The sequence below is a fragment of the Bubalus bubalis genome, chromosome X, assembly GCF_019923935.1.
Source record: "Bubalus bubalis isolate 160015118507 breed Murrah chromosome X, NDDB_SH_1, whole genome shotgun sequence".
Classification (NCBI taxonomy): Eukaryota; Metazoa; Chordata; class Mammalia; order Artiodactyla; family Bovidae; genus Bubalus; species Bubalus bubalis.
In genome coordinates, this window is record NC_059181.1 from 57,181,169 (window position 1) to 57,205,195 (window position 24,027).

At 41.6% G+C, this 24,027-nt stretch overlaps 1 protein-coding gene across 2 annotated transcripts; it reads right to left on the minus strand.

Annotated features, from left to right (window-relative positions):
- Positions 1-1,853: 1,853 nt before the first annotated feature.
- On the minus strand, positions 1,854-17,069 carry RGN (regucalcin). 2 transcript variants are annotated; one of them, XM_006058764.3, is made up of 7 exons: positions 16,916-17,069; positions 16,518-16,695; positions 13,419-13,601; positions 5,408-5,623; positions 3,697-3,828; positions 3,185-3,339; positions 1,854-2,273 (listed from the first exon to the last, which is right to left on the minus strand). In XM_006058764.3, exons 2-7 carry the CDS (start codon positions 16,684-16,686, stop codon positions 2,223-2,225), a joined length of 906 nt encoding a protein of 301 aa, XP_006058826.1. In that variant the 5' UTR covers positions 16,687-16,695; positions 16,916-17,069; the 3' UTR covers positions 1,854-2,222. The 2 variants fall into 2 exon arrangements, with proteins under 2 accessions (XP_006058826.1, XP_006058825.1); XM_006058763.2 differs by having other exon boundaries at positions 16,518-16,698.
- Positions 17,070-24,027: the final 6,958 nt, after the last annotated feature.

The following is a 24,027-nucleotide window of genomic DNA, read 5'->3' on the forward strand; positions in this document are numbered from 1 at the left end:
AACCTCATTGACATTATTAAAAAATATGGAAACACTGTGAACAACACACAAAAATTTGACAATTTATATGAAAATGAACAGTTCCTTGAAAGCCAGAAACTAGCAAACCTCACCAAGATTAAATAGATAACCTGAGTAACCTTATAATTACTTAAGAAAGTTTGAAAAACCTTCTGAAAAAGAAATTTCCAGGTCCAAATGGCTTCACTGGTGCATTTTGCTAAGTATTTATAGAATAAATAACCATAGATAAACACCATCTTTTCCAGAGAATAGAAGAGGAAAAACTACTTTCTAACTCATTTTCTGAGGCTATTATTATCTTGATATCAACACCAGACAAAGACAGTAGAAATAAACTAGAGACAAATATTCCTGATGAACACAGATGCAAAAATCCTAAACAAAATTTTAGAAGGTTGAATCTAGTAATATATAAAAAGAATAATCCAGGGCAAGGTTTATCCCAGGAATAAAAATCTATCATAGCAATGTCTAAAAAAGAAAAGCCATATGATCATATCAACAAATGCAGAAAAAATTGATAAAAATCCATCCATAATAATAATAATAATAATAACTCTCAGCAAACTAAACTAGAACAGAAATTCCTCAACCTGAGATAGGCCATCTACAAATTACTACAGCTAACATCATATTTAATGAACAAAGACTGCATGCTTTTTTCCTAAGACTGGGAATAAGGCAATGATATCCACTGTTACTATTCTTATTCAAAATAATACCAGCAGTTGTAGTCAGTGCAATAAGGCAAGAAAAAGAAGTTAAAATGTACATATTATAAAGGACAAAATAAGACTGCCTACTCACAGAAGACATGATTATATATTCAAAGAACCTCAGAAAACCTATAGAGATAGTCAAGGGAGTAATAACTAATAAGTGAGTTTAGTGAAGTCATCACATGCAGGGTGAACCTACAAACACCAATCATAATTCTATAAGTGAGCAATGAACAACTAGAAACAAAAAATTTAAATAATAATGATACTTATGATAGCTCCAGAAAATGAAATACTTGGCTATAAATCTAACAAAACATGTATAAGATTTGTATGCTGTAAACTACAAAATGCTGATGAAACAAGTCAGACAAGATTAAATAATTGGAAAGACATGTCATGTTCATGGATTGGAAGAATCAAAATAGTAAAAATGCCATTTCTCTTCAAATTGTTCTGCAGATTTAAAGCAATTTCAATTAAAATTGCTCCAGGATTTTTCTGTAGACATAGTCAAGTTGATTCTAAAATTTATATGGAAGGCCAAAGGAACTAAAAGAGCTAAAGCAATTTTGAAAAAAAAAAAGGAAGTTGAGAAATCACAGTATTCAATTTTAAGGCTAATTTATAGTGACAGAAATCAGATCAGTGGTTTCCTGGGGATGGGGGCAGGCATACAAAAGGAAAGACACAAAGGGACACAGGGAAGGTCTTGGAGTAGTGGATAGATTCATTATCTTATTTGAGGTATTGGTTCCATGAATACACACACACACACACACACACACATATATATGTCAAACTTATCAAACTGTACACTTTAAATATGTAATATGTGTAGGTCAATTATAACTCAATAAAGCTATTTTTTTTAAAAAGTATTCTTTCCAAAGTGATACATTACTTTTACATCTACATCTAGGTGGCAGTTGGAACCATGCATTTTGACAAAATGTTTGATTCTTATCTTCTAGCAATGTTTTAGTTTGTAAAATAACATATAGGAAGAGTAATATGAAGATAGGCTGGCTTTGCAGCATTTAAAACATTTTTCTGCAGCATTTTTTATACGATTATGATGAAAATAAAAAGGAACATAATCACAATAAGTCATTGCCAGACTACTATTTATTAGCGTTTTGAAGGTTTAGGTATAGTAAGTATGGAATGCAGAGTAAATAACAGATACAGTCTCTTCTCCCTCCCCCAACTCCACCAGCAATTTGCAAAGAATCAAGAAGCTTCGTTGATAGTTAAACACCCCTATATTTCTATAGTACCTTTGCAGAAGGCCTTATAGTAGGTTATCAAGACCACCTGTCACCCCTTGTTAGAAATGCTTTACCTTTTAAAAATTGTAAATAAAAATTTAATCCTGTTAATGTCATTGCTTCATGTTTTTGGTAACTAGATGGAAATTTTAGCTCCAGAATTTTCTAATTGTCTTCTACATCTCCTCCACTAGGAAGAGGATGTCACTCATCCTGTGTAAGGATAGGGAGGAATTCCTTTGACTCCTAGGCCAGTTATCTGTTAAAAAAAGAAAGAGAAACTCTGATACAATGTAATTCACAAGTATTCTCCAAAAGCATTTTTATGATTCACAATAGTATATTTAGCCAACTATTATCCTTGTTTTATTTCCTATAATAAAAAAGAATTATTTGATTAGGTATTTATGGTCCAATCAATTATTCACATGATAATAATTCAACTAGCAACCATTTACAACTAGGATTGAAAACTGAATTTATTACTATCTTCTTCCCATCTGTTTAGCAAGGGATTTCTACATTCCTTTTCAACTCAAGAGGTCTATAATTTTTACCAGTGTTTATTTCACTGCCAAAAAGTTAAGAACCTGAAAATATTCTTGTAACATCAAAGCAATCAACTAATCTTATCAGTGTGTTTTAAACACTGATTTTCTAAGTCTATTCTACTGATTTATAGAATTTAGACAAACACTACTGAAGCAAAAAATATTTTAAAGTACTGTCCAAAGTAAGCTAAACACATTGTCCTGGACTTAGATAACTTAAGGTCTGTGGTGGCGGTGGTTTAGTCTCTAAGTTGTGTCCGATTCTGTTGATCCCATGGACTGTAGCCCGCCAGACTCCTCTGTCCATGGGATTTCCTAGGCAAGAATACTGGAATAGGTTGCCATTTCCTTCTCCAGGGGATCTTTCCAACTCAGGGATCTAACAGGGATCTTGAACCCATGTCTCTTGCATTTCAGGCAGATTCTTTACCACTGAGCTACCAGGAAAGTCTAACTTAAAATCTAGAAAATCTAAATAAAATGTTTTTAAGTCTAGCTTGATAAGCTTAAAATGCCAAGTAGAATTGTGTTTGGAAAGTATGAAAAAGCACTAATCACTGAGTTACCTAACTGAAAATCTCCCACCTCACCCTCAAAATATAAGAGATAGCCAGATCACCTTGAAAATTCCACCAGCCTCAGGTTGCTGCAGAAGACCCTTGGAGTCCAACCCATCCCGGGCACAGGTCACGTACATTTCAGAGTAATCCTTCCCTCCGAAGCAGCATGAGGTTGTTTTATCAACAGTCAACTTCACAGTTTGGAGTCTTTTCCCTAGATCACCAAATATTTCATTCAGTCTAGCTCTAGCAAATCTCCAACTACATAACCTTTTGGGACCCCTTGTGGAGCAATAAGAAAGTTCAAAGAAGATTTGAAGGTCAATTCTCCCAGGAGTTTCACCTACCTTCCTTGACAATTTCTTTTGAGAAAAAAGATATACCTCTACAGATAAAGGAATTCTAACCATAACATTTTGGGCTTTATCTTTGGCCTTTATTTACAAAATCATCCAACTGAGACCTTTGAATATATTTCTCTATAACTTCATTAGTAAGGAAGCTTCTCTGGCCCCTAGTGTCCGGTGTTTTCTAGACATGGTGGGAATTTATCATTTTGCTGTGGGCCTACCTGTCTCAGGATCCAAACGGATCACTCTTCCCCCATTGTAACAGGCCACCCAGAGCTTCCCCTCAACATCAATACACATTCCATCTGGGATTTGTTCTTCCTTCTCCAGCTTGTAAACATTTCTGCGGTTGGCTATGGTAAAAAAGAAAACAAACAAAAACAACACCAAACCACACTCACACACACACACACACACACCCCAAAACCACAGGTCACTCATTAGTGAGCATCAAACAATGAGCAATCAAGTTGATTATAAATACTGATTACTTCTGCTTATCCAGGGTCTGACAAGTGGGTGCCACAGGCAGGATGATTCATGAGGATTCCTAACTCCAAAAAAGTTTAGAAACATGAGTGGGCATCCCTCAATGAAGGATTTTTCACTGCAGGATTTGCAGTGGATTTGCTCCCTTCAGTCTACATACAGACACAGCTCTCTTAAGCTTTCAGAGGAGGAGAGAAAAAGGAAAGCAGAATTCTTAATAAAATGCCAAAAGACCTTTTTGAGGCTTACCTGAACTGAAGCCCTGCCTGCCCACCTCAGACACACTTCAGTCTATGGTTAAACCTTTGCTGTTTTACTTCCAAAATTGCCTGTTTTGTGGAATTCCCTGGCTGTCCAGTGGTTAGGACTCCATGATCTCACTGCCGAGGGCCTGGGTCCGATTTGCAACTAGTTCATGCACAAAAACTGGCAAGACGTATAGGCTCTGTTTCTGCCCAATTAAATGCTCCAAAATCACCTTATTGAAACTAAATATTAAAAGGGCTTGTTTCTGAAAAAAGGGGGTATTTTGAAACCAGCTGGCTGGCCTTAAAGAAAATCATAATATACAAAATAAAACAAACATCAAAATTCATAGGAACTTTACACTATACAATCCAAGTCATTACAGTAATCAGATTGAGGTATAATGGAAGGAATGTTGAAACCATGTGTAAGTAAAATGGGTAAAAACAGTCATGAAATAGGGCACTACATATTTCAAAGCAAAACACCTATGCTGGAAATTTTCTGACTAAATCTGCATGAGACTCTTAGGATATTTTTCAAGTCATTTTTATGATTGGTTTTGCTCTTGTGGTCTGGCACCTTTCATGAAAGTTTCAAACATGCCCTTTTAAATTCCTCCCAATAATTCCTTCCCTCCCAGCTTCCAACTATGGCTCATTTAGAGCCCAGTGGTAGAGTTGAACAATCTGTAACTACCTTTTTAATTTTTCCATTTTGAATGGTTGTTAATTTGTCTTTGAGTATTTTCCTTTAGTTGACTAAAGTACAAATAAGAAATATCAACCCCAAACTCTAATTTTCTGTTCTTTTGTCCCATTCGGCTGTATATTATTTGACTTTAAACACTGGCCGGCAGAACAGGATCCATTTTACAGTGAGCCTCTTTCTAGTGATGGTTGCAAGAAAAAAGATTGAGGACCTAGCCACCTTATGGCAATGGTGGCCATACTTAGTTGAGCACTAAAGCCAGGCGAGCATGGCTGAGACCCAGGGATTGAGCCCAGGTCTCCTGCTGACAGCCATGGCTTGACTGGCAGCATAGTCAAGTCTGTGTAATCATTACAATATTGGAATTATAACATTGGGCAGTTCTTTGAAAAATAAGGACCTTTTCAAATGGATTAAGGGAGCAACAGCTGACTAGTCATATGCATGTGAAAAAGATACCACGAAAAATAATGAAAAGGCACATACAGATCTTTCCCGTCTGCAGGTCATAGTCAAAGGCATCCACGGAGTAGGACAGGCTATCTATGTAATAGAAGATTTTGTGGTCCATAGACCAATCCAAACCATTGGAGATGTCCACCTGGTCAAAGTACTTTTCCACATGGTGGTCAGGAAAGAGGGAGTACAGGGACCCTTGGCGGCGCTCCAAAACTGCCGGAGCTGTTTCCTCAGCCATGGTACCTACAAAATCCAAAGAGCATGGAGCTCAGCCACACAGCATCCTGCCTGTGCACGGTGTCATCTCTCACCAGGGCTCCTTCCCCATGATGAAATCAAGGAAATGATGATACAGTCCCAATCTGGGTCCTATGCTTTTTTTTTTTTTTTTTTTAATGGCAACTACCTTGCTTGCCATGCTAATTAAAACTACCTGGAGAGGTTTTAGTTCAAGACATCTGCATCAACTCATTTTCTCCCACTCAGCAAACGCTAGTATTAGTTGCTCAGTCATGTCCGACTCTTTGCGACCCCATGGACTATAGCCCACCAGGTTCCTCCATCCATGGGATTTTCCAGGCAAGAATACTGGAGTGGGTTGCCATTTTCTCCTCTAGGGGATCTTCCCAACCCAGGGTCAAACCTGGGTCTCCTGTGTTGCGGACAGACTCTTTACTGTCTGAACCACCTAAGCAAACTCTAAGACCTGGACAAAACACACAGTGTAGTTTTTTGAGAACTCTGTGATGTAAGTCGGCTCAGAGAAGAACACAGAATTTGAAGTATCACCTAACCAGCGGTGAGTTTTCAAGTTCTCCATTTTATCCTCCAGTTAGGGACTAAACACAGCACAGCACATGTCCTGGCCTGAACTCAACCCAGTCTGAGATGTGGAAGTGAGCGCTGTGGTGCAGGCAGAACGAGGTCCAAGAGAAACCTCCGAATCTGGCACAAGGAGCAGAAAACACTCCTGTGACTCAGAGAGAGAGAGAGAGTGGAAGAAAACCCCTGCTTATATTCCACTCCCTTTTTTCCATTTTCTCATGCACCAGCCCCCAGGCAATTTTGCAGCTAGAGCAGCAAAGGGAGAGAGCCGTTAGCAACAGGAAACTGCAGGAATCAAAGGTGCCATTCCTCTCCATTTAGTGAAGCTTCAGGGACAAACGGGCAGCTCAAATGCTGTTGCTTTCATGTTATCTCTCTCTCTCTGCCTGCCACTTGGCCCTGGAGGCAGAATAATCATAGAACTGGGTGGTTTCTGGCTGGAGGAATGAAAAGGAGAGCTCCAGGAAGCTGGAAAGTACTAGAAGCTAGTGAAGAGGGATGATGCTCAGGAATGCAGTCTCATAAAGTTGTTTGTGATCTGCTTGTCCATGCACGGATCTGATTCTAATTAGCATACTAAAAGACTTGGAGAATGGAGCTAATGGATAGAACTCTTTCTAATTCTCAGAGTGACCACTGAGTGGCACACTTAATGCCACCTAATAGAAAGCAGGTTGGAACTGGTGGGTGCATGTGTGCTCAGTCACTTCAGTTGTGTCTGACTCATTGCAACCCTATGGACTGTAGCCCGCCAGGCTCCTCTGTCCGTGGGATTCTCCAGGCAAGGATACCAGAATGGGTTGCCATGCCTTCCTCCAAGGGGTTTGATTGATTTCCTCCTCAAAGGAATTGATGCTTTTGAACTGTGGTGTTGGAGTAGACTCTTGAGAGTCCCTTGGACTGCAGGGAGATCAAACCAGTCCATCCTAAAGGATATCAGTCCTGAATATTCATTGGAAGGACTGATGCTGAAGCTGAAACTCCAATACTTTGGCCACCTGATGTGAAGAATTGATTCATTGGAAAAGACCCTGATGCTGGGAAAGATTGAGGGCAGGAGGAGAAGGAGATGACAGAGGATGAGATGGTTGGATGGCATGACTGACTCAATGGACATGAGTTTGAGCAAGTTCCAGGAGATGATGAAGGACAGGGAAGCCTGGAATGCTGCAGTCCATGGGGTTGCAAAGAGTTGGACACAACTGAGTGACTGAACTATGAACTGCCTCCAAGGGATCTTCCGGACCTAGGGATCGAACTCGCGTCTCTTAAGTCTCCTGCATTGGCAGGAGGGTTTTTAACCACTTGCGCCAACCTAGGAAGCCCTTTGAGAAGCTGAGTAAACCTCAACAGAATCAGTCCAAAGGAACCTATACTTAGACACATTGTAATCAAATTTCCAAAAACTTAGGTTAAATAGAAATCCTTAAGATTAATAAAAGAAAAATGACATACTACATATAGGAGAATAATGATTTCAATGACTGTTGATTTTTCATGAGAAACTGGAGGTCAGAAGGAAGTGATACATATTTAATTTGTAAACCTAGGTAGGATTCTATATTAAGTGAAAATACCCTTGAAGAATAGAGGAGAAATAAAGACATTCTCATGTGAAGTAAAACTAAGAGAATTCATAGCCAGCAGACTTGCTCTAAAAGAATCGCTAAAGGAAGTTCTTCAGGTAGAAAGGAAATACTGAAAGAAAAAATACCAAAAGGAATATCAGGAATGAAGAAAGAGCTATAGAAATAGTAAATGTGAGACACGTGTACCCCAATGTTCATCGCAGCATTGTTTATAATAGCCAGGACATGGAAGCAACCTAGATGTCCATCAGAAGATGAATGGATAAGAAAGCTGTGGTACATATACACAATGGAGTACTACTCAGCCATTAAAAAGAATACATTTGAATCAGCTCTAATGAGGTGGATGAAACTGGAGCTTATTATACAGAGTGAATATACAGAAAGAAAAACACCAATACAGTATACTAATGCACATATATGGAATTTAGAAAGATGGTAATGATAACCCTGTATGCGAGACAGCAAAAGAGACACAGATGTATAGAACAGTCTTTTGGACTCTGTGGGAGAGGGAGAGGGTGGGATGATTTGGGGGAATGGCATTGAAACATGTATAATATCATATAAGAAATGAATCGCCAGTCCAGGTTCGATACAGGATCCTTGGGGCTGGTGCACTGGGATGACCCAGAGGGATGGTATGGGGAGGGAGGTGGGAGGGGGGTTCAGGATGGGGAACATATGTATGCCCGTGGTGGATTCATGTTGATGTGTGGCAGAACCAATACAATATTGTAAAGTAATTAGCATCCAATTAAAATAAGTAAATTTAAATTAAAAAAAGAAATAGTAAATGTATGAGTAAATATAATAGAAACAAAAATTACATTTTTCTGATGGGATTTTTAATCTATGTATATAAAGACAACTATAACATAAGTGGGTGATTATCAACTGAAGTGGTAAAATATTGGTTCTAGATAGACTGAAAAATTAACTATATATTTGCAACCCCTTCAGGAGCCCTTAAAAATTACACAGAAAGATATGATGAAAATCACAATAAATAAATTGAATTCTATAAAATGCTCAAATAACCCAAAAGAAGGCAGGAAAAGGGAAACAGAATAACAAAAAAATACAGCAGGACAGAAGAGAAAATAACAAAATGGTAGCTCTAAGTCAAAGCGTGTGCTTGTGTACTTAGTCGCTCAGCTGTGTCTGACTCTTTTGTGACCCCATGGACTGTAGCCTGCCAGGCTCCTCTGTCCATAGGATTCTCCAAGCACGAATACTGGAGTGGGTTGCCATTTCCAACTCCAGGTGATTTCCTCACCCAAGGATTGAACCTGCGTCTCTTGCATCTCCAGCATCGGCAGGCAGGTTCTTTACCACTAGTGCCACTTGGGAAGCCCAAGATATATACTATGCAAATATTAACTTAAAAAACTGCAGAGGCTATGTTAATATCAGATAAGATATACTTAGAGCAAAGAAAGTTACCAGGGATAAATAGGAGTACTATATATTGTGAAAATGGTCACTTTACTAAGCCGACATAATAATCCTAAATGTTCATGCGCTTAACAACAGAGCTTTAAAATATACAAAGGAAAAGACAGAACTGAAGGGAGAAACAAATCCATAAATCTGGCTGGAGATGTCAGCATCCCTTTCTCAATAATAGATCCATGTAGATAGAAAATCAGCAAAGAAATAGAAGAACTGAACACCATCATCCAACTGGACCTAAGTGACATTTATAGAGAACACTCCATTAACTCAAGTGCCCATGGACAATTCACTTAGGTTTGAGTGTGATCTCTGGGGACAGAGTAGAATTTCACATAATGTAGAAACTGGAAAGCTCATTTATTGTGACATACTCCATCTGAAAGAAGAGTGACTTAGAGCAAAATGGACTGAAACTGGCAAGCCTGAATAGGAAGCTGGACAGGGTAAATCCTTCCTCCCTATTTTCTTGCTATAAGACAATTGGGCTTGTTTCGTTACTATTCCACTGTGCCCCCTCCCCAACTCATCTCTTTCTCCCACTACCTGCCTCACAGAAAGAGATGTCTGTAACATGAAAGGGAATCCCCCACTGCTTGGAAAGGGCTCTTCTTTAGTGGGAAAGAACAACCTGGAGCCCTGGTTTATGCATCACTGTCTAGTAGTGAGACCCGACAGGTGAGAACATGGGTGTTGGGACACCTTCAGGGTACTACCCACCACTAAGAGACACCATCCAGATTATCAGATGATCTCACCCTTTTCTGGGCCAGGGACAGCTCTCAACACCTGCCGAAAGCTATGAGCTCTCTGTAGAAAAAAGTTCTTCGATGCTACTGACAGATGCACACGACCGGTGTGCATACTCACACTGATGCCTACAACTTTATGGGGTCTCCAGAAGGCAAAGGTTAAGAACTGGGGACTGGGGACTCCAGGCTAAGAAATCGGGCCTCTGAGGACATTATAATTTTGTCTCACCAAATTCCACAGAGCTATACACTTATAGCTAAGAGGGAGAGAGAAAATCAATTTCAACAGAAGGCAGGATATCTGATCATATTTCTTCATCCCACAGTACTGGCTGAAGGGCTTCCAATGGATTATCAGCTTTAATCTTTCAACCTGTCTTGGACTAAATCTGTGGTTGTATAAAGTCCAGGTAGATGGGAAACTATTCACACCACCTGCTCAGATCTTACCTCCCTTCAGTGTTGAAAGTGAACGAAGCCAGACAGCATGGCTGATGATGTGAGGGGCTGAGCAGGGAGTGGAAACAGCAGGCATTTAGAATCAATTTTGGCTAATTATTGGGCTTCCCTAGTAACTTAGACATAAAGAATCTGCCTGCAATGCAGGAGACCTGGGTTCAATCCCTGGGTCTGGAAGATCTCCTGGAAGAGGAAATAGCTACCCACTCTAGTATTCTTTCCTGGAGAATCCCATGGATGGAGGAGCCTGGTGGGCTACAGTTCAGGGGTTTGCAAGGAGTCTGACACAACTGAGCACCTAACACTTGGTTAACTATAGGGTTGTTATGTTGGGATGAAAATGAGAACTAAATATGAAATGCATTATTAATTTCAACACAGACTTAAAATTCATTTTAAGCTGTGTATAAGTCATTCTGCAGCCATCTTCTTAAAGATGGCTTCAAGCACAAATCATCAAGTAATGTAAAACCTAAGGGAGAAATTTTGATGAGGACCAGGATATTTGCTTGGACTTAAAGTGTCTCCTCATGTTGTAGCCAGTCTCTAGGATGGCCCTGAATGATCCCTGCCTCCCATTATTCACACCCTTGTCTAGTCCCCTCCATAATTATGTGGCCAATAGCACCTGGCAGAAGTGATGCTATGTTATTTCTGAGATTGCTTATAATAGGACTGTAGCTTCCATCTTGAGTGTTTTCCCTCTTTCTCTCTCTCCCTCCCTCCCTCTCATCACCAGATCTAGGGAAGCCAGGTCCTGAGCAATCTTATGGAGAGGCCCATGTAGTAAGAAACTGAAACCTCTTGCCAACTGCCATGTGAGTGAGCTTTGAAGCAGATCCTCCAGACCCCTTTAGAGACTCTAGCCTCCTCCAAAGCTATAGACCCAAACAACAACTTGACTGCAGTTTCATGACATAGCCTTGAACCATCCAGCTAAGCCAGACTCAGGTTTTTGACCTTCAGAAGATAATAGATGTTTGTTATTTTAATGACTAAATTTCAGGGTAATTTGTTACATGGTAATATATCACTAACAAACCCTACAAGCTGCTTATAAATCTCAATTAAAAATAGTAACTATGCAGTAGAGAAATCTAAGACCTCAACTGGGTGATCAAAACTAATATCACTTATGGGGGACAGATGTTACCCAGATGGGAACCCTGAGAAGGACAGAACTGTGCAGTGATTCCAGCCATGAATGTATATATAGCATCAATCTAATCACAGGGAAGCATTAGACAAATGCAACAACATGAGGAATGTTCTATAAAAAAAAGAGGAGAGTTGGGTAGGACTGTAGTCTTCAAAAATGGCAATGTCATAAAAAAAAAGAAAGGCTATGTTCTGTTCTAGATGAAAAAAGATGAAAGAGAAATGACAACTAAATGCAGTACATAATCCTAGACTGAATTCTGTACTAGAAGGAAAAATACTACTCTTAAAAACATTTTTATATAAAATGTTTATATAAACTATATAAATATTATATTATATAATTATATATTTTAATATATATAAATATACTATACATTTTATACAATATATTATATATTTAATAATAAACTATATTATATATAAATAATATATATGTAAAAAGGCTGGTGAATTTGGTGAATTGATAGAACTGGAATGTAGGCAGTGCATCAGATAAAATTGTTGTATAATGTTAAACTTCTTTGAATTGATTACTGTACTGTGGTTATATAAGAATATGTCATTTTTTTCTTGGGAAATTCACAGGGAAATATTTTAGAAGTAAAGATACATGATATATACAACTTACTTTCAAATGATCCTGGAGAAAAATGTTTATATGTACTAAGAACAGACAGAACAAAATGCCGTTAATAGGTGAGTCTAGGTAAGGGCTATCGGAGAAGGCAATGGCACCCCACTCCAATACTCTTGCCTGGAAAATCCCATGGACGGAGGAGCCTGGTAGGCTGCAGTCCATGGGGTTGCTACAAGTCGGATACGACTGAGCAACTTCACTTTCACTTTTCACTTTCATGCATTGGAGAAGGAAATGGCAACTCACTCCAGTGTTCTTGCCTTGAGAATCCCAGGGACGGGGGAGCCTGGTGGGCTGCCGTCTGTGGGGTCCCACAGAGTTGGACACAACTGAAGTGACTTAGCAGCAGCAGCAGCAGGTAAAGGCTATACGGGTGTTGTTTGTGTTGTTCTTACTTTTTTTCCTGTAAATTTGAAATTATTTCCAATTTAAACAGCAATCACAGTTTGCTGCTACTGCTGCTAAGTCGCTTCAGTCGTGTCTGACTCTGTGCGACCCCATAAACGGCAGCCCACCAGGCTCCCCCGTCCCTGGGTTTCTCAAGGCAAGAACACTGGAGTGGGTTGCCATTTCCTTCTCCAATGCATGAGAGTGAAAAGTGAAAGTGAAGTCGCTCAGTCGTGTCCGACTCTGTGCGACCCCATCGACAGCAGCCCACCAGGCTCCTCCGCCCATGAGATTTTCCAGGCAATAACCTTGTCTTAAAACTTATTTAAACTACAAAATACCATACAAATTTAGGCTGCCTCAGACAGCAATTGAAAGAAATATCTATGAAGTTTTTCTCATGGGATTTTTTTTTTTTTTGATACAAGTGACTTAAGTAATAAGAAAAGAAGAACCCAAGACCTATTATGGATACTTCTTTTACCACTGCAGCTGTGAGACTTTTATAAGTCATATTCTTCTGTTATTTTAAGTCACTCAGTCATGTCTGACTCTGTTACCCCATGGACTGTAACCCTCCAGTCCCTTTTGTCCATGGGATTTTCCAGGCAAGAACACTGGAGTGGGTTGCCACGCCCTCCTCCAGATCTTCTCAACCCAGGGATCGAACCCTCAATCTCTTGCATCTCCTGCTTTGGCAGGGGGATTCTTTACCACTGAGCCACCTGGGAAGCTCCAAATCTCAGTAAGTAGGTGCTAAAAATAAACCATACCGGCAAAGTATCTCCCAGCGGGATCCACCTTCCCGTCATTGAATCGATTGTTTTTCTTCTCTTTATCTACTGTGGCCAAGACAACTGCTGACTGATCTTCCCAGTTCAAAGCACAGAACTTTGTTCCAACTGTGGCAACATAGCCTCCCGACTGGCGAAGGGCCACAGAGCTGACAGGGGCATCTGCAGAGGCAAAAGCAGCAGTCAGAAGGTAGCCAGCAGTCACACTGCAGCCATCGCACTACCCCGCATCTCTAGGTGTGTGCAGCTCTTTGACAATAGGAGTGCTCCCCCCCTTTCTGTTGAACAGTGAAGGCTACATAACCGAGCATATTTGTTGAGCATGAACTCTGTGTGCTGTTCTGGGCAGCAGGGATGGAAAAATGGATGAAATCCAGCTCCCAGCCTAGTGGGCGAAGCAGAGAAGTCAAACCACAGCAGCACCATACACTGGGGCAGGCACCAAAGCAAGTTCAGAGGAGAGGTTCCTAAGGATGTGTGGTGTGTGTGTGTGTGTACCAGGACAGTTGATACAGAAGTGATACTCAATTTGCCTGATCTTCAAGAAATTCAGAGACAAAAATTGTGTTTTGTTCTAGCAACAGGGTTTTGCACCCTCTCTCTCTCCAAAAAAGGGCTTGTCTTGTTTTTCTTTTTAATTAGGACTTATCTTTTTTTAAGGGACATATTTTGTATACATTTAACTGAAATTTTCTTTTCAAATCCTTTTTGGTAGTTAAGCATAGTAAAAAAAAAAAAGAAATGTAGATGCAGTGATTTAAAACTCACATTGTCCTTATAGTACTCTATTTTGTATATTTAAATTTTAGGTTTCCTGGGTTTAATATTTTTCCATGGAAACTTTTTTTTTTAAGTGGATAGATTGATTACTGTGGTGACTGCTCAAGGGAAACAAAATGACAGAATTTATGGTGAAAACATTTTGCAAGCAGCTATTCTGTACAAGACGGTGCTTGGGAGCAGCTGGGTGTTTGGGAAAGGCTCTTAGCTAAAAGCCCTGCAAAGAAGTGGATTCCAGCCGTGAATTGTCCCAGGGAATGTGTGTGCCTGCTCAGTCATGTCCGACTCTTTGTGACCCCATGGACTGTAGCCCGCCAGGCTCCTCTGTCCACGGGATTCTCCAGGAAAGAATACTGGACTGGTTTGCCATTTCCTCTGCCAGGGGATCTTCCCAACTCAGGGATCGAACCTGCGTCTCTTACATCTTCTGCATTGGCAGGTGGATTCTTTACCACCTGGTGGCGCTAGCGGATTCTTTACCATCTGGTGGTGCTAGCGAATTCTTTACCACCTGGTGGCGCTAGTGGTAAAGAATCTGCCTGCTAATGCAGGAGATGCAAGAGACTCGGGTTTGATCACTATGTTGGGAAGATTCAACATAGGGATGTTGGCGGAGGAAATGGCAAGTCACTCCAGTATTCTTGCCTGGAGAATCCCATGGACAGAGGAACCTGGCAGGCTACAGTCCATGGGGTCACCAAGAGTTGGGCACGACTGAGCTCTCGCACACACATTCCACCTGGGAAGACTCTCAGGGAATGTGCAGGACACTATTAGGAGCGTCACATCCTCATCAGGGATCCCAACCTGTGGCCTGTGCTGTATTCTGTGCTTAGTCGCCCAGTCTGCTCAGTCCCAACCCAGGAATCGAACCGGGGTCTCCCGCATTGCGGGCGGATTCTTTATCAGTTGAGCTACCCGGTTAGCGTTTAAGCCCTTCGGGGGGTTTGAGTTTTTGTCTTTGTTTTGCAGATTAGGGGTAGGAATATATCCCTGGGCTTCCCTGATAGCTCAGGTGGTAAAGAATCCGCCTGCAATGCAGGAGACTGTTCAATTCCTGGGTCGGGAAGATCCGCTGGAGAAGGGATAGGCTACCCACTACAGGATTCTTGGGCTTCCCTTGTGGCTCAGCTGGTAAAGAATCCACCTGCAATGCAGGAGACCTGGCTTCGATCCCTGGGTTGGGAAGATCCCCTGGAGAAGGGAAAGGCTACCCTCTCCAATATTCTGGCCTGGAAAATTCCATGGACTGTATAGTCCATGGGGTTGCAAAGAGTCGGACACGACTGAGTGACTTTCACAATTCACATATATCCTTAATATATGCACCCTAGGAAAGGGAGACTAGAGAAGGTCGTGGGTCCCTCCCCGGACTCTGATCATAGCAGGTCATAGTCATTTTTGCCTTTAGCCACAGTCATGTCCCTGAGTGTATTAAAAGCTGTTCCCTCTCATTAAAAAGGAAAAAAGTCCCCAGTTTTGAATTGAGAGAGTGTCCTAAGGTCACAGGACCCTGGTATCTCTTTCCCACCAGCACAATAAGGAAAAGAAACTTATTACTTCTGAAGCCCATACCCTTGGGCCATAGAAGGTGATAAACCCCTCCTTGGGAAATCACAGGGCCATTAACAGGCACTTGAAACTCTCTTGTGAATCCCATTTAGAACAAGGAACAGATGGGGAGGGAAGTGGGAGGGGGGGTTCAGGATTGGGAACACATGTACACCCGTGGCAGATTCATGTTGATATATGGCAAAACCAATACAATATTGTCAAGTAATTAGCCTCTAATTAAAATAAATAAATTTAAATTAAAAAATAAAAATAAAACCTTAAAAAAAAAACCAAAAATGAACAGAAAGTCCCGGTTTATGCTAAATCCAAAAGCTCTTCTTTGCACATTCAAAGAGAGGATATATCTGTTGTTTATTTGTTTGCAAACTAAGGCTTTGGACTGACCCAAGGTAGATAACCTTTGCTGTGCCACAAACCGGGTCTCCAACTTTCAATGCTGGTGTTTGAAGGTATTAAGGAAAGAGCCTACTTTCTTGGACTGCGACTCACCATCCCAAACAAGACAGGGAATGTGGCACAGCACCCACAGGGGAAGAAGAAAGTATCGACTATCCAGATTTTACTCTTGGGTCAAAGTGGGGGATCCAGAAAGGGTGACAATACAATAGTTTTCAAGCATAAGCTTTAACAATCAAGTCCCAGAGGAAAAACACACTAAGTGACCGCCCCTCCCCAGGGAAGATCTGCTGTCTGGGCAGATCCAGGCCCATCCTTCATCCTTACCCACGGTCACTCGCTGCACTTGCTTGCTGAGAGAATCCCACCGGCAAACCTTTTTGGCAGGAATATCTACGAAGAGCAGAGAGTTGGACGCCTCCTCCCACACTGGAGACTCACCACAGCGGCAGTTCTCCCGCAAAACACACTCAATCTTAATGGAAGACATTGTCATGGGGGAGACCTACTGAAGGCAACAGAGACATGTCATCACATAGAGCAAATTCAGCAAAACACCTGACTTAAGACCCTGGTAAGATCCCAGTAGAGGCTGTTTTTAAAATCGGAACTGGAAAGGCTGGACACACTTTCTCCAGGTAAGAACAAAATATGCAATGTGGCAGGAGGAGATGCATAAAAAAGAAAAAAGAAGCCATAACACAAGACATCTTCAATCAACTTACCAGTGTTTTTTTTCAAGGTTTCTGTAAAAAAGAGAACAAAAACAACACTCCAACATCCACACCTTGGCTCTAGCTGACCCCCAGAGAGAGCTGGCTAGTTGGACTAGGCAAGGCTGCTTTTATGCCAGCACCCAAGCCCCCAAGGCTGGTCAGGGGGCGGACAGTTCCCTCATTGGGCGTCTGAAGGTCACCTTCTTCTCTGCCCTTCAGATCCGCCCATGGTGTCGATTGCCTTCTTTCACTGCCCAAAGGCCAATCTTCCTTCTCTGCATTTTTAAAAATGCACTAAATACACTAAATTAGAATTAACATCCATTTTCTTTTTTTAAAATTGAAATACAGTTGACTTACAATGTTGTGTTAATTACTGCTGTACAGAAAAGTGATTCAGTTATACATATATATGTACATTCTTTTTTAATATATTATTTTCCATTATGGTTAATCTTAGGATATTGAATACAGTTCTCTGTGCTGTGCAGTAGGGCCTTGTCTATCTATTCTATATATAAAAACTTACATCTGCTAACTCCAATGTCCCACTTCATCCCTCCTCCAAACCGTCCCCCTTGGTAACCACCAGTCTTTTCTCTATAACATTCATTTTCAAATTCAGACACCAGAAAAGGGGGAGAAAAGAACCTTTCTGGGTACCCTTGTAGGAAATGACAGGCCCTTAGCTATTCCTTGCTATCTAGGAAGGCACCCTGCCAGTTTGGCAAGGATTCTTGAACTCCACAGGCAGGAACATTCTATGCTGGGACTTTTAGGCCAGAGGCTGTGACTGGTGAACTGGTAGAAGAAAAAGAAAAATTATTGGAAAAGAAAAAAATCCTTACTTAAGCAACTCACGTGGGAGAGGAAAGACAACTTTCCAGAGCCTTCTCTCTTTCCCAAGCTCTGTCCTAATGATAATCAAAATTGCCTGCATCTTTATCCTTTTTCCTGACAGCTATCTGATTTGAAGTCAGTGGTTCCACACACAGATGGGCAAATTAATTACAGGGAAAAAAAAAAGAAAAGTAATCTTTGGTTTAATATTTCCATCCATAAACAGTTTTTTTTTTTTTTAAAAAAGAAACATACAGCTCAAATCGTTCTCACATACGGCCTGCCAGCGCCGTAGCATCTCACTGGTTGTTCAAAATTGGCAGAGGTTCCAAAGGCCTTCCTGCTATCAATTTGAGATAAGGCCCAAGATCAGACGCGGGACTTTTGCAATCGCAACTTTCAGCCCCATGCTCCGTGGCGCAAGCTGGGTGATGCCAATGACCCCTTTCCGCTCGGGCTTCGGAGAGCAGGGTGTGAGAGGAGGCCATGGCCGTGAATGGGTGGCCCGCCCAGCGGGGACACGACGTCAAATGGCCGCGCTGCACGGGGCCATCTGTGCGGGCTAGGGGGCCTCGCCCCCGCGCACCCGCTGGCGGCGGGGCTGCGGCCTCGCGTGACCGCGGGAACGCTGAAGGTTGCGCCTGCCTAGTCCCCAGCCCCCGTCGGCCCCGTGGGGTGCGCGCGGGGCGCGGGGGTCTTCTTCCCCCGCGATCGGTCTTCTTCCGGCCGCGCGGGTTTGTGGGTGGGGGTGGCTGTTGCCAAATGGTACCGCTCCAGGGAGGGGACCGGGAGGCCGGCTCGACCCGGGGAACTCACCAGGCTGATGACTAGCAGGAGGCTGGAGGTCAGGTGGACAGTCGCCTGGCCGGGGCTGCGGTTGGGGGTGGGGATCCTCCACGCCGTCCTCTACTCTTCGGCTGCAAGAATCTGGCAGAGCCGCAGGGGCAGGGAGGTGGGGCAAAGGCTTGGGGCCCAGTGAACCCAAGCTTTGGAGTTTGGACGGATAGCTAAAGGTTATCTCTGACTTAACTGAAAAAAAGTTATTGAAATGCCTCGATGAGAGATTGGGTCGAGGGTCTGATTAAACACAAACAGGTTCAAAAGGAAAGTTCAAAGCGGTTAAACAAATCTTCAGTTTTCCTAGTGGAGAAGAGTCGGCAGGCTGGAGGCCAACTCTTGCAAAAACGGTTTTTTTTTGGTTGGGGAAGAGGAGAGGCTTTAGTTGATGTGAAGTGAAATAAGCCAGACAGAGAAAGACAGATTCTGTGGGATCTCATTTATAGATGGAATCTAAAAAAATACAACAAACTAGTAACAAAAAGAAGCAGACTCAGATATAGAGAACAAGCTAGTGGTTATCAGTGAGGAGAGGGAAGGGGAATGGGGTAAGAGACGGGGGTAGGGGATAAAGAGGCACAAACTATTATACTATATTTATATGTATAATAGTAGCTCAGAGGTTAAAGAGACCTGGGTTCCATCCATGGGTTGGGAAGATCCCCTGGAGAAGGAAATGGCAATCCACTCCAGTATTCTTGCTTGGAGAATACCATGGATGGAGGAGCTTGGTAGGCTACAGTCCATGGGGTTGCAAAGAGTCGGACATGACTGAGCGACTTCACTTTCACAAACTTTTCATGTATAAAATAAATAAGATACAAAAAATATTGTACAGCACAGAATATAGCCAATATTTTATAATAGCTATAAGTGGAATATAACCTTTAAAAATTGTGAATCATTGTGCTGTACACCTCTCCAGATGTTGAAGTTCTCTTGTGTCTTCTTTCTATTCAGCAGCTTCCTCTAACTCCTCACTGCTGATGACTCCCCCACATATATCTCAGCTCAGATGCCTCCCCTAAACTACAGTCCTTTATTTCAAACCCTCTACTTAACAGCATCATTGAGCTGTCCAAAATCAAGCCCTTCCTCTGCACAAACCGCCTGGGCACTCTCTTGGTGACTGCGACCATGGTCCAACCAATGGTCTGTTTAAGAAACTCGGACACCTCACTAGACCTCGCTTGTTCCCTGCCTCAAGTCCAGTTAGTCACCGGGTCATAAATATTGTCCCTTCAGTGTCCTTCTAATTATGTTGGCACTGTCCTAGTTCATTCAGGCCTTCCCTGCTTCTTGCCCAAATTGTTGTCATCTTCTTGGAGATCCTGTCTCATACCTTTGGATCTGCTGCCAAGATGGCCTCCTAGACTGTGAGTCCAGTAGGGTATGGGAGCATCTTATTCACTTTCACCTCCCCAGGTCCCACCACAGTGCTAACACATAAAACTTTTCAACTACATGCTTTTATTTATTTATTTTTGATAGGGAAGGGGTAATTGTATTTTGACAAAGTTGCAGTCTTACAGAATAGTTACAGAAATAATATAAGGAATTCATGACTATCCTTCACCTAGATTCCCCAAATATTAACAGTTTACCACATTTGCTTTATGCTTCTTTCATTTACATATATATATATATTTTTTTTTTTTCCTGAGCAGTTTTCTAAACAGTTTGAGAGTTAGTTATGGACATGATCTTCCTTTACCTAAATGTGGTGCACCTTTCCAGAAGACAAGGACATTCTCTTATATAACCGCAGTACAATTATCAAGATCAGGCAATTTTTTTGGGGGGGAGGTGCCACATGGCTCCTGGGAAGCTCTCTCCAAGAGAGCTCCTGGCTCTCTTGACCAGGGATTGAATCTGAGCCCTCAGCAGCAGTGAAAATGCAGAGTCCTAACCACTGGAACACCAGGGAATTCCCAAGATGAGGCAATTAACATGGACATAGTATTATCTAGCTGAGTTACATCAGTTGTCCCGTTGACATCCTCTCTAGCAAAAGAAAAAAAAGTATTTCATTCCCAAATCCAGTCCAGGGCAAAGCATGGTGTTTAGTCATGTTTACTTTCCTTGAACCTAGAACAGCTTCTCAGCCATTTTTGTTTGTTTCATGACATTGATATTTTTGGAGTTCAAAATGTAGAATGTTCCTTAATTTGTGATCATTTAATTTTTCCTCAAGGTTAATTCAATTTATGTCTTTTTTGCAATACAACAAAAGTGATGCTGGATTTACCTCCATCTTAATATCTGGAGGTAAATGATTTTTTAACTTTGATCACAGTATGTGGTTATTGAATCTTCATAAAATACAATCTAATCCTACCACCCTTCAGTGGACCTAAAAGCATATAAGGCCCAGAAGACTTGATGGTAGTCCCTTCTTGACCTCAGTCATGATCTAGTTATATACTGTCTCTGCTTCTTGCCTTTGAACTTATTACTGTCTCTGACTAAAACATTATTTTCCTCCCACTAAATCCAACCCCTGCCTCTGTACTGGGCTAACTTCTACCTAAAATTCACCCTAGTTTCCCCTCTCCCAGGAAGCCTTCACTGACATCCCTGGCTCTGACATGTCACTTGTACAGCATCCTGTCTTTATGTTTTATTATGATATTCATCACACTGACAGAACTGTTTCTTTGTCTCTCTTGCTATATCATGAGCTCTTAGGGGGTAAGTCCTGGATCTTTTATTATGAGGTAAGTCCTTTCATTCATTAATTTGTTCATCCAGTCATGCAAATCTGAGTTCATTGATTCCTTGTCATGAGGGAGAACATACATTCCACGGGATGTCTCAATAAGAAGGTGTTAGATTCTTTTATGGGGCTTCCCTGGTGGCTCAGAGGTTAAAGCGTCTGCATGCAATATGGGAGACCCCGGTTCGAACCCTGGGTCGGGAAGATTCTTTTATGGGATGTGGCCTCATATAAGGCGATTTGTGGGGGAGATTCCAAGGATTGGAGGTTGTTAGAAAGTGAGAGTGATTTTATGATTGGATATATTAATTATTATCTAGAAAGGTGAGGTGAAGGGAGTGATTGACAAAGAAGCGGCACCCATTTATTTATATGAGCTAGGAGAGGGTAATGTTTAGTCATTTTGGGAATTTGGACAATGTTTATTAGTCTAGTTTTGGTCTTGATCCATTAGTCACAGTGGCTTTGTCTGATGTTGGGAATCTGTGAAACTGGGCATGTTCAACAGGAGAGCACCAAGGCCTTGCTGTGAGTGCCAGGCCAGCTCCTGCATGTCAGGGGCTGCATGTCTTTCTTGCTCCTCCCTTTCATCCAAGGGCAGATGAGGTCAGGCCACAGGACATGAATCTATGTATTCTAGTCACCACCATTACTGAGATTTTGCTGATCTGGAGGTAGCACTGAGAAAGCTGTCTGCAGAAGGACTTGGGCAAGTCTCTCTTGCTCCTTTTATTGCAGGATGAAGTGCTGAATCTTGTGATGTGACAAGGGCTGCTCAGTGGCATTTAGGGCTCTGGACAAGCTCTGCCCCAAAGCACCACAGGCAGTTACCAGAAACAAAATGATGATCATTCATCCTTGTAATAGACCCTGGACATAGGAGCTTAGGTGACCCAACCCAGGCCATGGAAACATGTCCTATGGTTCAGCTGGTCTATTGTAGACAGCCTGGTGCCTTTTTCTTTTAGTGTCATCAGAAATTGTTCTATTGACCTGTAGTATTTATGTAAGTGCATCAAGAGGTGTTTGCTAAAGGAGAACCCTTTCCTCTGCTAGCCAAGGAAATCAAGGGCTATAAGACTGCTAGTGACAATATGGCTAATAAATTTAGACATTTTTGGGGGGGTGGGGTGGGGGAGTCTTCTTGAGTAAAAGTTGTGTCATTTATGGCATCTGTTAAGATCAGAGACAGGTTTGGGGCCACCTTTTCACCACTGTGGGAACTGCAGCTCACAGAGAATGCATGAAGAGTCAGTTACCTTTCTGGGAGCTGTCCAGATTCTGCAGTTTCCCTTTACTTTACATGAAAATTTGATCCATTGGAAGAGAGGTAGTTTTAAATATCTGAAAATCTCTAACAATTACCTCAGTATATTGGATAAGTTAGTGTGTGGCGGGTGGGCGTAAGTCTGATGTCCACATAAGAAATGGTATTCTAATGGAGCACAGACCTTATTGGAAGTATAAGTATCATTTTGCATAAGTTAATTATATGTCCCTTAAAATGGGCGGATAATGTGAGTGGAAGTAAACAGTTCCCCAAAAGAACGTCTCTGAAGAGAACAAGTATTTGTACCACCAGGGACTTCCCTGGCGGTCCAATGGTTAGAATGCCATGCTTCCACTGCAGGGGGCCTGGGTTTGATACCTGGTTGGGGAACTCAGATCCTGCAAGCCTTGTGGAGAGATTAAAAAAAAAAGGGAAGCCTGGTGTGCTGCAGTCCATGGGGTCACAAAGAGTCGGACATGACTGAGCAACTGAACAGCAAGCCTCAGTAGAAGTATTTTGTTGATGTGAGGTCAGTTTTTTTTTTTTTAGTGGCCTTGATTCTTATTTTTCTTTATCTAGAATTCTATAGATTCTAACATTTATCAATTGATGCATCTTTTAAATAACACCAGTCTTGCCCATTGATCAATTAAAATTTGACTTTCTCAGTTCTTAGTTCACAAGTTTATTATGAAAAAACACTGCAGTGTTCTTGTGCAGTAACATCATTTTATAGGAGGGAGAAAAAAAAAAACAAAACAACTCTGTTCAAAACAACTCACCAGGTTCTGACAGTAACAAAGAACAATATGAGGCCAAGATTTTAGAAATGGAGATAAATCGAGTGCAGACAAATCATACAGTTAAATTAAATGGTATCCCTAAAAATAAACAAAATGATTTCAAAACTCACAAATAGAAGGGAGGCTTTGGTACTTATTTTTAAAAATGTTCACTAAGCTCCAATGATTGCTGCTATTCTTATCTACAGTCATACTGAGTAAAGCTATAGCTAAATGGAAGTTAAATTGTATTCACAAGGTGTTAATGTTTACATCTTATTATCTGCAGTTTCTCAGAGAAAGCAAAGTAACTACAAACAGCGCTAGGACAGAAACTGGTTTCTTGACCAACAGTGTCGCTTCAGCATGCAATGAATTGGTTCATTCTAAAGTGATCATGGCTGTTGATGACAGGTTCAGTTCAGCCTCTCAGTCGTGTCCAACTCTTTGTGACCCCATGGGCTGCAGCACACCAGGCTTCCCTGTCCTTCATCTCCCGGAGCTTGCTCAAACTCATGTCCATTGAATCAGTGATACCATCCAACCATCTCATCCTCTGTTGCCTCCTTCTTCTCCTGCCTTCAGTCTTTCCCAGCATCATGGTCTTTTCCAATGAGTTGGCTCTTTGCATCAGGTGGCCAAAGTATTGGAGCTTCAGCTTCAGCATCAGTCCTTC